Source organism: Pocillopora verrucosa, chromosome 8, assembly GCF_036669915.1.
Source record: "Pocillopora verrucosa isolate sample1 chromosome 8, ASM3666991v2, whole genome shotgun sequence".
In the NCBI taxonomy this organism is placed as follows: domain Eukaryota; kingdom Metazoa; phylum Cnidaria; class Anthozoa; order Scleractinia; family Pocilloporidae; genus Pocillopora; species Pocillopora verrucosa.
In genome coordinates this window covers 5,799,606-5,813,740 of record NC_089319.1, presented here as the reverse complement: position 1 = coordinate 5,813,740, position 14,135 = coordinate 5,799,606, and the positions used below count along the sequence as shown (strand labels likewise).

At 38.6% G+C, this 14,135-nt stretch overlaps 2 protein-coding genes across 3 annotated transcripts; one reads left to right on the top strand and one right to left on the bottom strand.

Annotated features, from left to right (window-relative positions):
* Positions 1–126: 126 nt before the first annotated feature.
* On the bottom strand, positions 127–5,802 carry LOC131797859 (arylsulfatase B-like). 2 transcript variants are annotated; one of them, XM_059115535.2, is made up of 8 exons: positions 5,512–5,802; positions 5,110–5,309; positions 4,343–4,429; positions 3,804–4,015; positions 2,924–3,135; positions 1,704–1,924; positions 904–1,166; positions 127–351 (listed from the first exon to the last, which is right to left on the bottom strand). In XM_059115535.2, exons 2-8 carry the CDS (start codon positions 5,216–5,218, stop codon positions 127–129), a joined length of 1,329 nt encoding a protein of 442 aa, XP_058971518.2. In that variant the 5' UTR covers positions 5,219–5,309; positions 5,512–5,802. The 2 variants fall into 2 exon arrangements, with proteins under 2 accessions (XP_058971518.2, XP_058971514.2); XM_059115531.2 differs by lacking the exon at positions 5,512–5,802 and having other exon boundaries at positions 5,110–5,470.
* On the top strand, positions 5,483–13,269 carry LOC131797878 (arylsulfatase B). The gene is made up of 7 exons (XM_059115543.2): positions 5,483–5,784; positions 5,959–6,045; positions 7,377–7,588; positions 7,726–7,937; positions 8,387–8,607; positions 10,652–10,914; positions 11,089–13,269. The coding sequence occupies exons 1-7, from the start codon at positions 5,526–5,528 to the stop codon at positions 11,311–11,313; spliced, it is 1,479 nt and encodes a 492-aa protein (XP_058971526.1). The 5' UTR covers positions 5,483–5,525; the 3' UTR covers positions 11,314–13,269.
* The last annotated feature ends 866 nt before the right edge of the window (positions 13,270–14,135 follow it).

Below are 14,135 nucleotides of genomic sequence, written 5' to 3'. Positions count from 1 at the left end.
CCTTCAGTAACAAGCAATTTTTTTGAGCTGAGGAAGTAGGAACTCACACTGTGCATTGTGAAGCATTTTATTACTGACAAGCTCTCAAGTAAGATAAACAATATTCCAAACTTAAAAAGAGATGATTTAGGTTCTCCACGGGCCCCAGTAGCCTTTCTCCTTGGCTACTTTTGTTGCCATTTCATCGGCTGGTTTCTTCAGAGAAGGGACAACCCCTTTCATATAATACTGAACTCTTTCCTGCAGTTTCTCAACCTCATTAGGAAGCTCCTTGCTGAGATCAATGTGCTCAGTTGGGTCAGCAGTGATGTTGTACAGTGCAACCTTTATCATGGAGGGTTCACTCAAATTCTGTTAATAAAAAGAAGACAGTCACTATGCTGCATACTTGTTCATGGCTGTAAGTGAAACAAAGCAAAGTATGAATATTATCTCCCTTTGCATTGACATTTTTGTCTTTTAATAAATTAATGAATTGTTGTCGTGTTCCAAAAAAAAAAAAAAGCCATTTACACGTGAAACTTGGTGCTTAACTTATCTCAGTCAACCTTTTGCTGATTATCATCAAAGTTCCTTACTTCCCTGTTAACGCCCAAAAGAATTTCTCCATTACTAATTAAAAAAAAGCTTTCTCCTGGACTCTTCCACAGTTTTTTTTTCTTAGATTTCCTTTCATTTGTATATATACTCCTGGTCAGTTCATGCTAGGAAAACTGGGATGTGTTTGAGCCTGTATGCAAGCCAGTCTGATACGCAACACGTAAATGCCCTGTACTGTTGAAAGAAATGGCTGCTTTTGTGCATGCAGTAGATGTGTTGATCACATCACATCATAAACATAATGAGAAGGAAGCTAATGGTCAGAGTAGAATTATTAGGAAAATATAAATTAAAACAGAGAACCTGATCAATCTGTTGGTACCCTGGAGATAATTCTGGAGGCTTATACCATGTGAGATTAGGGACATTCATCAACAGCTTCATGTCATTCACCCGAATCGCAATTCCATCATAACCACCATCAATATCCCTCAAGTTGTTGTTGCTTGGTGCTAAGTCAATGTTGTGCAGAATCTCAGTTCTAGGTGAAGGGGCACCTTCTGATATTGTTTGCCATATATTGAAACCGTCCAGTGGAGGCATAGTGGAATCTCCCTCTGTTAATCCTTGAAATGTAAACCAAATTTGTTTAGATATGAAGTTTAAATACCTGTCTGTCTCATGCCCTAGAAAAGAGCCTCATGGCTGTTACCCTGTAATTTGTTTCTCCATTGCCAACCACTTAAATGTGAGGGGAACAAATGCCATCACCTAAGGCCTTATATTCAACTGAAAATAGGGTGTAAGGTTTTTAACCACTCCTTACTAACCATGGAACACTGAAAGTAGAGGAATCATATTTTCTCAAGTCCTTATTTGTGAAGCCAGACTATAAATATTCTTCAGATGTGCTGGTCTCATTCTTGAAATATTATTACAGCTATTATCATTATTATTATTATTATTATTATTATTATTATTATTGAGCTAACCAGGTATTACTAAAATCACTGATTTCCCAACATTGCATAGTTCAAGAAACACAGCAATTGGTATGAACCTGAGCAGAAGGCAAGTAAATTATTTCTTGTCACAAAAACATTGTTACACTTCCCCAAGTTGAGCCATCTGAGGTAAAAGACAAAATGGTTTCCAATTGTTACCTGCCAAGTAAAGGAGAGTTGGGTACCAGTCTGTTACATGGAGGAGTTCAGCACACTTGACACCAGTCTTTTTCAGCATTTTTCCATGAACAAAGCCCACTCCTCTGAGCCCTCCCTCCCAAAGGCTTCCTTTGTGACCACGGAGGGGCCAGTTATATCCACCAGCAGGAGGAATACCACCATTATCAGTGGTAACAATCAGTAATGTGTCATTCCACAAACTACAAGACAAATTGGTCACATTTATGTAGCACAAATTTCTAATATTGTTTAAATGTGATGGGAATTATTGCAGTGCAGGATAGCAAATGGTAATTGCAAGACTTTGTAAGAGAAAAATCATTTTGAATTCAGCCAAACAACCTGGATTTTTTCAAAACCAAAACATAAAGTAAAAAGGTCTACATTAAGATCCTCGCAAGGAGAGCAGGTTTTTTTTTTCTCTATCCTATTTTCTGGAAGTATGCAGTTAACCCTTTACATCCTAACATCAGTATGCAAATTTATTTTACTGTTCTCAAAACATTTCCTAATTTGCTGGCAGGGAGAATTTGTTTAACAATCACAAGGTTTTTCAGTTGATTATCGTTTCCTTTATTCTCATGACCTCAATGTTTGATTCAGGGGGGTGATATTGAAAGGAGAAATTAGATGCTGGTCACTCTCAGGGATTAAAGGGTTAAGCAATCTACAAAAATGTTCCTTTTTTTCCTGTCAATGCCTGTGTTAGGTCAGACTATTCTGATCAGTCATTCACAGTTTTATGTGATAAACAAGGCCTGCTAATCAAACTTAAAATAGGCTTGTAGGAGATGACTGTTTACTCTGACTAAGGCATATCATCCTAACATCAAGCCTAGCATGGCCACAAGTTCTCTGGTTTACTTGGCAAAGCATTTCAGTTACTCTTTCCTTCAAATCACAGCTTAAAAGTGTCCAAAGTGTCTGTCACTGTATAACAAGGGCACTTTAACCCTTTAACTGTCGAGATCTGATGGTTAATTCTCCCCTGAAGCTGTGACACATTTCCTTGTAAATTTAGTTATGAGATTTTGGCATCTTGTACTTGCTAACTTTGAGTATTCTCATAACCTGTTTCCCTGGCAATGTTTGGATGTTTTATTGATAGAAGTTACATGTCAATCACTTCTGGGAGTGGAAGAGTTAGCTGTAACTTGGACTGACATTTTAGTGCAAATTTCTGTCTACTCTTCTCTCACCCTGATTGCTCCAAAGTTTGTGTTACATTCCCAATTGCTTCATCAACTATATCAACCATTGCAGCATACTCTCGTCTTGTCTTCTGATCAATGAATTGGTACTTGTCCACATACTCTTGGGGAGCTTGGGTTGGTCCATGAACATTTTGAAAAGGCAGGTATAAAAACATCGGCGATGAGGCATTATGAGATAGGATAACTTTCTGTGCTTGCTGAGGGGAGTCAAACAATAATTACCTTTCAACACATTAACCCTTTTACTCCTAGGAGTGATCAATTTGTTATTTCTTCATACAATATCAAAACATGGTTAAGAAAAAAGGTGTTGAGAAGAAGAAAGTGTATCAACTAGGGATCATGTGTTTGATTTCATACCAAATTCTCAGTGACAAAACTATAAGAAGTGTGTGGTAGACAATAAGGAGAATTGATAACTAGATCATCAAGGGCAGAGGATATTTAGAGGGAGGGAGGGAGGGAGGGAGGTGGTCATGGTTATGAATTTCTGTGCATCTTGCATGAGGTGGCTTCTATGGTGGGTCTACTTTGAGTATCAGTGGCCTCATATTTATGCGGCAATGCTTGAATGCAAGACTATCATTGGGATAAGGGGGTTAACAAAATCAAGAGTTCAAAAGCGACAAGATGTGAAGTTAAAGGATTGCGTTTTTTCAATATGACCATCAGAAGTATAGCCAGCTTTTCACCTGGTTGTAGGCCTGTTCCCTATGAGAGTTCAAGTTTTGTTTCAACATTTGCAAGAGTCATATTATAAATGTCAAGCAGGCCAAAAAAAATGGTAAGCCCTGCAAGCCTTCAGGTTGAAAGGCTGGCTTTGTCCCTGACCATTGTATTCGCCAGTTCTATAACTCTTTGTTACCTTAGCAAACAGCCTAGCTGAATACAATCCCCCTTTATCTTTTACTGGCTCCTTGTTGTCATGCAGATCTAGAATACCATACTTTTCATGATTAAAATGGTCTTCAGACCCTGTATAAAAACCATAAAATGAATCGAATCCACGGTACGTTGGTGTATAAGGCCATTCATAAAAACCAAGATGCCACTTTCCAACAATATGTGTTTCATAGCCTGCCAAAAAATCACAACAATTACATTTACATAGCTAATTTATTACCAATTATTATATCCACTAAAACTAAAATGGTTAAGAAGACTTAATGTATCAGGTGCTCTATTTTGGCTCTAAATGCCTAATAACTAAGCCTATACATCAGCACTTTGGATGGACCATCAAGCGGAATTCCTGTTGAGATCTTGGGAGCAAAAGGGTTGATGCAAGAAGTATGATAAGGACATCTTCATGACTTCATGTAAATCAGAGCAGTTTTAACAACCAGTATTTAATTTAATATCACTTGTTATTAGCAAAAACAAAGAACTGTTAAAAGATTTTACCAGCTTTCTTGAGCATCTCTGGTAGGGTTGTTAAGTTCAGTGGTAGTCCATATGGCTCTGCTGGCCGTATCACTCCATGCTGTAAACCTGAGAACATTAATAATTATTTCATAAATATTTATTTGAAACGGTGCCAATAACATTTAGAAAGCTGGAAGAAATTTCTTGATGAAAACAATATTACTTGAAGAGAGAAAAATCGCATGCAGGCCGACTGCATTTTGTAATGGCAGTTTTACACATTGCTACCCAGCGTGGAGTAAATGTCAATTGGAAGGAACTGACAAGAGCACGAATTTCCCACGCACAATGAAGAGGGCAAAAACGAAATAATTTGTTTAAAGTACTAATTCCTGAACAAGGTAAAAGATGAAAATTTGTTATTCCATCACCCCTGGGGAAGGTCAACAAGTCAAAATCTCCACAAGATACGCCCTTTCACAACGCTATCGTGAATCTCCACGGAAATATTGTTTACACATAGAAGAATCAACCGATCGACTTGTAACGCAACGCGATAGTCACGTTGTACTCACTGTATACTACGCACTTAAATAGTTTAAAATTTAATCGTTGAAGAGGGTTTGAGATTTCCTGAAGTTCTTCAATATCAGAGCCAATATGTACCCCTTAAACAGTCAATCTAAAATTTATGCTTGATATGTATTTCTTTACGCTGCCCTATGGGCTAGAATGCCACACTATGTGTGGATAAATAATATAGAAAAAGAGAAAAAAAAATGTTGATGAAACTTTTAATAATATACCTGTGTGGATGGGATATCTGCCGGAGAGGAGAGCACTTCTTGTGGGAGAACAAATCGGTTGCACGTAATAATTGTCCAAGATGACTCCTTCGGCTGCAAGCTTGTCCATGTTTGGGGTGTGAATTTTGGAACCGTGAAATCCTACATCGCTCCAACCAAAATCATCAATAACGACCAACACGATATGCAAAGGCTGACTACTTCCTCGAACAACAAAAGATACAGCAGAAAAAGTTAAGAAAAGTGGTAAAAGTGTAGATCGCATTCTGCAAAACCAATCAATGTAAAGATTTCCCGTTAATGTGTCAGTGACCTCCTAGGACCGTCTCCAGTCACGAGACACAAATTAACTTGTTTTTAAGTCACATGACATTATATAATGTTGTACAAACGCACGCAAACCTGAAATTCTAACGATGTCTCCGGCCGTTTTCTCCGTTTATTTTTTCTTGGCTGTTCTTCATTTAGTTAGCAGCTTGAAATCTCCGCATATAGTCCTGGTTGTCATCGATGATCTAGGTTGGAGTGACTTAGGTTTTCAAGGATCTAAAATTCAAACCCCAAATATCAACACACTGGCGGCCGAAGGAGTCATACTGGACAACTATTATGTGCAGCCATTGTGTACGCCAACACGAAGTACCCTCATGACTGGAAGATATCCCATTCATACAGGTACGTGAATATGAACACACAACGCGTGATTTCGCTGATCATAATTTCTCGGTGCCTGTAAAATACTGTGACAGCGATCGTTGTTAGCGTGACATATTGCTTTGCGTAAGTCACACAATCACAGAGAAATGTTGTTAAAAAGATTCACTCTGCAGTGCTTTGCTGTGTTCTTAGGCCTGCAGCACTTTGTCATTGAACCTTCTCAGCCTTATGGAATGCCATTGAATATTACGACCTTGGCACAGAAGTTGAAAGAGGCTGGTGAGTTTTTGGTTTTTAAGTTCATCTGGTTTAAGGTGTATATGTCCCATCCTTAAAATGAAATCCAAAGAGGGTACTCTCAGTAAAGATACACACAGGTATGGGTTCTTTTTCTAGACAAGGTGTGGCCTAGGGGATTGATAGGTCTGTGTATAAACCCTGGTAGGGTTACTGTGTTGTATTCTTGAGCAAGACAATTTAATCTCACAGTGCCTTAGTTTATCTACCCAGGGGTATGAGTTAGCACCCAAAACCTTTTGCAGGAACCTGGCACAATGACTATAGACTATTCCATGAACTGGTATCCTGTGGAGAGAGAAATACTGATATTCCTAGTTGCTGCATGCTACTGAAACTGGATAACAAGCTCTACCTTGATATAGAGGAGAAGGAGTCAATTCTATCCTTATGTCATTGAAGGAATTTACAGCCTAATACACAGATGTTAAGTAGTTATAATGAAGAACAACGTCAGTTTAACCATTAGTCATATTCTCCTTGTTCTCTATATACACTTTCTTTGGTGATGAGAAGGATAATTTGTTGGACAATCAAGAGCTTCTTAAATTGCTGCTCATTTCCATTTTTCTCATGACCTTTTTATTTGATTCAAGGGAAATACTGTAAGGAGAAATTAGAATCCAGTCACTCCTAGGAGTTAAAGGGTTAATTTTTTAGCTGTTAAGTAATGAAAAAATTCTTAGCTGTTAAGTAATAAAAAAAAATTGCCGGTTTTGCCTTTGCTGTTCCATTACCACACATTCTCAATGTCATGAAGGCAAAAAAAGAGTGTTGATGAGCATTGAGTAGGATGTTGGTACATCTCCTACAGGAGCCATGAAATTTCCTTATTGCTTTATATAATGTCTATTCCCACTCATAAGTTTTCCCACATGTAATATGATTAAAAAAAATGTGTAATCTAATAAAGGAGACTTCATTGTTGGAATAATTTTGCAACTCACAAACATAAATGATGGTTCCTTTTTTAACCAATGGCCTTCAAAAGCTCTTATTTTTTTTCAGAAGATTTCAAAATCAGCAGAATGATTAAGATTTTGAATATACCCTATTTTTTATTTTTGGCTGGGAAAGGCTTCCAAAATGACCAATGTTACCCTGAATGTCATTACTGAATTTTGTGTAGTTGACATTTTTCTCTCAGGAAATAACAACCAATTAGAGCAATGCATTTAACAACCTCATGAACTACAACATTGGACAAGCATGGGAAGTTGCCTCTATGGAAACATGAACTTAAAACATTATCAAAATGCTTAGCTTTGACTTTGAGTAAACTAAAAAAAATCTGCTGAATTCTTTCTTTCCAGGATATGCCACTCACATGGTTGGAAAATGGCATCTTGGCTTCTATGAATGGGAATACACCCCAACCTACAGGGGATTTGACTCACATTACGGGTTTTACACAGGATGTGGGGATCACTACACACATGAACGGCTTGGGATTCTGGATCTCAGAGATAACACGTCCCCTGTACGAGACATGAATGGAACATATTCTGCAAACCTATTTACCAGAGTAAGGAAAATTTTTGACAAAATGAATATTTTAGGCTTACTTGTAGAGGTGTTTGGTGTGAGATTTTAAGGGCAGTACTTTGATTTTTTCCTCTGGTGTGTTGAGTAAAGTTGTTCTATATCTAATTGGATTCACAGCAAGCACAGAAGATTATTGATAACCACGACTCTTCAACGCCCCTTTTCCTCTACTTGCCTTTTCAAAATGTCCACTTCCCAGTGCAAGCTCCACAAAAATATATTGACAAGTACAGCTTCATAAATAACAAGATAAGGAGAACATATGCTGCCATGTTGGATATTGCAGATGAAGCAATTGGCAATGTGACAAAGAGTCTGGAAAAATCAGGGTAAGTGACTTTGCTCCTAACTTTGTAGACAGTGCAGACATTAGCCTCTGTATATCTTAAATCTGGGAAGGTTTGATTTTGTACATTTCCCCCACCCAAAATCACTTCACAAATTGTTCCTATTATTCCTAGTGTTCTTGTCATTATTATTATTACCAAACAGTAGGTGTCCCAACTGCTGTTTGGGACATGAGCCTGCACTCTTCCTCCAGCCCCTGAAGTTCCTTATCTGAGGAGGATATGAAGAACAAACTCCTTTTGAGGAGGATTTGAAAGGAAATAGAACTTAATCAAACGATAGATTCCTCATCTTTTTGCAACAACCAAGCATGTGAGCAGCTCACCTGCAATCAATTTATTTAAAAGTAATGTTCATATTTTCTTTCTCTCTTATTCATCCCCTTTTCCTTCTTTTTTCTCCTTCATTCATCATTCTTTTTCTCTTTTAGTCTATGGGAAAACACAGTATTTGTTTTTACAACTGACAATGGAGGTCTACCAGAAGCAGGTGGATACAACTGGCCACTGCGAGGTCAGAAGAGAACCCTCTGGGAGGGAGGGGTTAGGGGCGTGGCTTTTGTCCATGGAAATATGTTGGAGAGGAAAGGCGTTAAAAGCAGAGAACTACTTCACTCAACTGACTGGTATCCTACTCTGATAAAACTTGCAGGTAAGATACAAGTGCAGCAAGGTACCTTTTTATCGCAACAGATTTTAAAATACAACAATATTCTCTCGAAATTTTGATGTTGTCCCCCATTATTTAATGACCAAAATCCTTATTTTTTGTTTGTTAGTTTTTTTCTTTAATCCTTCAGGGACCAGTTGTTCAAAAGTCGTTCAACCCTTAACTCTTATCAAACGTTAAATTTGGTTTCAAATTCATCCTGTTTGAAAAGGTGCAATAGTTTTGTGAGGTTTTAGTTTATTGGAAGGCAAAAGTGATGCAAAAAAGCGAACATTTGAAAACTGTCCGCAAAGCTGCGAGGGTAAAATTGGTTCTAATTCATCCTGTATGAAAACGCAAGATAGTTTTGTGGTGTTTTAGTTAACAATTGGTTTTTGAGAGCACGAAAGATGCGTAAGAGTTGCTCGAGGCGTAGCCGAGAGCGACTCTAGCTTCTTGAGTGCTCTCCAAACTTCCCAAGTGCTTCATATCTCGATGAACACACAGCTGACGCATGAACCAATTGTTTTATAACATTTTCAACCCGATGGGAATTTTTTCTGGAGGGATTTGTTTGCTGACGTCATGAGCGTGCACAATAGGAATATGAAGTACGCTCGCGCAATTGAATTTGATTATACAAATTTACTAGCTATGTTATAATTAACAATTGGTTCATACATCAGCGTGCGTTCATCGAGATATGAAGCACGCGGGAAGTTTGGAGAGCACGAAAGATGCGTAAGGGTTGCTAGAGGCGTAGCCGAGAGCAACTCTAGCTTCTTGAGTGTTCTCCAAACTTCCCAAGTGCTTCATATCTCGATGAACGCAAAGCTGACGCATGAACCAATTGTTTTATAACATTTTCGACCCGATGGAAATTTTTTTATCGAGGGATTTGTTTGCTGACGTCATGAGCGTGCACAACAGGAAAATGAAGCACGTTCGCGCAATTGAATTTGATTAGACAAATTTACTAGCTATGTTATTATATATTTTGAGGCAAAAGTGATGCAAAAAAAACCAACATTTGAAAACTGTCCGCAAAGCTGCTGGAGTAAATCAAAAGTTTGTTTTCACTGTGGGTTATCCCAATCGTGTTTTAAACCACCCCGATATGTTTGGGATTTAACTGTGGTTAGCTGATGCAGAAACTTCATGTTCTTATGACAACGAAATCTTGTTTGAAAAAAGCCATGTGGTAACCTGCCTCTTCAAGGGTTCTCTCATCTGCACTCTGAGGAACAAGCGCGATGTGCAAGCGACTGGTGACAAACAAAGCCCGAAGGACAAGGGGAGGAGAGAAATTCTTGCTCCATTCTTCCTTTGCGCTTATTGGTTTTTAAACTAAGGGAAGTCTGGGTTCGAGGCAGGGAAAGGGTGTGTCCAACAACAACTTGTTCTTTGTGATTACCTCAAGCGATTTAAGAGGCTCAGTTACACTGCCAGGGTTTATCTTGGTTTCCTTCATGCAACTAAGAGCACTATAACTCTTATTGGATAGGATACAACACAAGTTATCCCCGAGCATCTTCTCATGATTTCTTTACAGTTTTCCAGTACTCATTAAACACTCTTCAGGAGAGAGGTCCTCTGACAGTAAGTTGTGCTTATGTCACCCTCATGGGATGCTGCGCTTATATCGCCATCATTTTTTTACGAGAGCTGAAAGAATAATAAGAGCAAATTAGAGCAAGTCGTACCGCTAAAACATACAAATTTGCATAGATGGGGTACGTTTCTAAAGAAACTGTGGTGCTACGTCGGTGGGAGAATACAACAAGGTAATTTGGTATTAGCAACTGAGTTGATAACGTAAATTGGCTACTGTAAAGAGTTTTAAAGCTGACTTTTCGAGCGTTAGCCCTTCGTCAGAACGAAAGACGCAGGGTTAACGCTCAAAACGTCAGCTTTAAAACTCTTTACGGTAGCCAATTTACGTTATCAACTCAGTTGATAATAGTGAATTACCATGGTATAGATATTGGAGACTAGCTGTGGCTAAGATTCTTCGGACTTGAAAATGTTTCGAACTTCTGTCATTTAGGAGGTAAAGTTGACGATTCTCCAGTACCTATAGATGGCTTTGATGTGTGGGACACAATTTCCAAAGGGAAACCTTCCCCAAGAACAGAAATTCTTCTTAATATCGACTTAGCTCCAGAAGAGAAACTCCGTGAGATGATGTCAGATGACCCACCATATCAGGGAGCGGCAATTCGCGTCGGTGACATGAAATTGCTAGTGTCCTGCCCCAATTCAACATGGTTTAAACCCCCAGAACTGCGAGAAAGGAGCACTTATGATATGGTGAGTGAAATAATTCTGATGTAAGACTAGATACTGTAGCCTTTTGTAGTTGTTGTGTTTTGACTAAAAGAAAGAGATAGTTTTTTGATACTAATATAATTTTTCAAACCTTAAGCTGTTGTTATTGAGCTAGGGGTCGATTAGACTTCCTTTACATATTGATTTATATTTCAGAACTTTCATGATAGAGGGCTTGTCGAAGTTGCTCTGTATAACATCACCGCTGACCCCACAGAACATACAGACCTGAGCCAGAAGCTCCCGGATGTAGTAAACAAATTACAAGAGAGGCTACACTTTTACAAACAGACTGTTGTGCCACCTTTAAATAAACCTTCAGATCCGCTTGCTCGGAATGTTGCCCTAAAGAACGGTTGTTGGACACCTTGGAGAAGTTAGTGAGAAGAAAGTGCAGATCAAAACACTGAGATTGATACTTATTCTTCCAAACTTATTTGATTTATGAAGGAAACCGCGCAATTCTCATATTTTTGTTCTCCCTGTAGATAGCGTTAGTTAACCATCGTGCTGTGTCAGGCTTTATTTTAGGGGTGGGGACGGGGATAGAGAGGCTAGGGGAAAATTTATGAGCCATGATTTACATTGGGGGGGGGGGGTACTTTTCTATTAGTGGACGATGCGGGAACGCTCCACTCCTGAGTGGATGTTTGTTTCAGGCCTAAGGTTAAAAACTGAAAAATTTATTGTATGAGTTAACAGATAGAAAAGGTCATCTACTGATAAAAAAGATAACAAAAATTGATGTTCAGGCGAAAAACAGAACGGTCTATCGATCTATACGAGTTTGACTGCTGGTCGCGTATCGCGGGTCACGGGTCGCGCCTTTTAAAAAGATTTGTTTTAGCGTTATTAGCGATAAAATTAATTTATTTCACCCCCTTCAATTTTCCTGTCTGCTTTTAAGTTGTGGTCAATGATGTATTTGAGTGATGTGTGCATACGTTTATCTTGGAGCAACAGACCATCGAGTATGACCGTCATATTTCAGTTTTCACGAAGCGAAGCATTGAACCCAAAGTTTAAAGCAAAGGGAAAACATCTTAACTCCACTTCACTGTTTTGTGCGTCAGTCCAGAGGATTTGGATGCAATATCATCGAATTGTTCCTTACCTCAGGTTAGCGTTATAAAATAAACAGAGGGCTGGGAAGAACAAAAAACTTTTCTTCAAGAGGAGACGAAAAACGATTTTTCCTTTTCGATAATGGTAATATTGGTTTCAAATATTAAAAAAAATTCAGTTTTGATGTCTTTTTCGAAATAAGCACCAAACGCCACACATAACGATGCGTTATCGAATAGGAAACAAAAGACTCTACAATATGCAGTGTCCCTCCTAAACTTTGTGAGTTCTTCATCTAAATTCGAGAAGGAAAAGTTCCAGCCTTATCGGCTTTAAAATCCTAGGTTGAAAATTTGCCCTTGTTCTCAGTTAAGCCTTTTTCACTCTGTGTGACTGTTGTTGCAATGACTAAAGATATACGCGAAAAGATTTCTTCATTCCTCTTGGCTGACAGAACAAGGAGTGTAACCGGACACGCTCAGTCTTCATAGAAGCATGACGGTTAATAAACGGCCAATAAGCTAAGTGCAGTCGTATGTAAGAGATAGTGTACTCAGTACACTATCTCTTACAAACGACGCAAGTTATGCAAATAATTGACGAGGGATTTCTGTGTGCGAAGCTCCAGTAGCGATCACCATTGATTGCTGGCGTTTGAATACGGAATCCAGGGGAAAAAACGATAAACGAAGTGAGCTGGTAGGTCTTAATCACTTGATCTCTCAGTTACTTAAATTTACTTTACGCCCCAAAAAAGTCAAATTCAAGAAGTTATGATTTACATGAAAAAGAAAAACAGTGCTGAAAGTTGAAATTTAGTTTAATTGATTGGCACGAAAGTCACGATAGCCAAAACAAACTGGTGGGCAGGTTAGTAACAAGTAACAACGTTTTATTTGAGAGTTTGGAGGGCAATGCTAAGAACAAAAAATGCCCCAGCGAAGCACAAACAACTGGCTGAAAGTCCGGAAGTCTTGTACTTCCAAACACGGCTATGAAGAAAGTCTAGATACGCACGACACGAACATTTCACATAACAGTGCGTAAGAAATGAACCAGGGAGGTAAGAATCCAAAGAAACTGTTGTGCTACGTCAATGGAGTTATCAAAGGATAATTTAGTTTTAGGAGGTACTAAAACAGTTGAGAGCATTGAAGGTGCGCTTTGATCGGCTTAAAACTCCGAATATCGTTTCCTATTCACCTCTGAGCAACTGCGGGTGATATACCCTTAAATCTTGTAATCGTTGCATGAGTAAATGTGTTAAAATCATATTTTTGTGCTTTATTTTCTCAATGTTTTAATATGTACCAAAATAACTATTGTCGGTGGATAGCGGTAGATATTTATCTCGTCGGTTCGCGGCTTGATAAATATTCACCGTCAGCCGTCTTCACTTCGGTGAATAGTTGTCCAGTTATCAACTGAGTTAAATGCAAATTGGCCGCCGTAGCGATTATGAGCCTGATAGCCTTCGTGCAATGGTTTCTGCTTATGGCCGAGACCTAGGTAACAAAGAATGAAAACGCTCGATTGTTCGTGACGGAGAGATGAAAAGCTCTTAGGTGTCCTTGAGAGAAAATTACGAAAGCCGAAAAGGGACAATCCGAAAAAATATTTAGAATCTATATCTTTTAGACAAACCGCTTTTGAAAAGTTTTTCAAGTCGAGAAGGCGATTTCAAATCCTGGTTTAATTCATAGATCCACAAATAACTTTCATGAAAATCGAAAATAGATTACAATCCAAGAATCTTTCCAAAATCCAGAAAATTTTCGCATGTCGAGAAAAATATTTTGTCACGTGACACTTGCGCCAGTGTTCGACACTTTGTCACGATACAGCACGTCGTGTCGCACCAGGTTGCATAAGGTCGACTTTGAGTCACTACGCGAACGGACTAAACTGTACCAAGTGTATTAAGATGTTCTGCTACAAATGTGGAAAAGAATATGATAGCAATGAGCTATTCTGCCGTCGATGTGACACTTTAAAGAGACCCGAACAGAAAAATGTGTTGCACAGCTCGTCAGATGAGAGATCTGCCATTGAACAGTATTTTGAAAGAGGATTTCGTTATGATACAATTGTTCAGTTTTTAGAAAAAGAAGTGATTAAGGGCCTTCGATTTCACGTTT

Bases quoted from the DNA above. Each gene is read 5' to 3' on its own strand.
- LOC131797859 (XM_059115531.2), bottom strand. From the start codon at position 5,374: ATGCGATCTACACTTTTACCACTTTTCTTAACTTTTTCTGCTGTATCT. The intron at 4,430-5,109 runs GTATATTATTAA...TAATGTTCTCAG, and splicing joins CAGATATCCCATCCACACAG to GTTTACAGCATGGAGTGATA. The intron at 4,016-4,342 runs GTAAAATCTTTT...ATTTTTTGGCAG, and splicing joins AGAGATGCTCAAGAAAGCTG to GCTATGAAACACATATTGTT.
- LOC131797878 (XM_059115543.2), top strand. From the start codon at position 5,526: ATGTCTCCGGCCGTTTTCTCCGTTTATTTTTTCTTGGCTGTTCTTCAT. The intron at 6,046-7,376 runs GTGAGTTTTTGG...CTTTCTTTCCAG, and splicing joins ACAGAAGTTGAAAGAGGCTG to GATATGCCACTCACATGGTT. The intron at 8,608-10,651 runs GTAAGATACAAG...TCTGTCATTTAG, and splicing joins TACTCTGATAAAACTTGCAG to GAGGTAAAGTTGACGATTCT.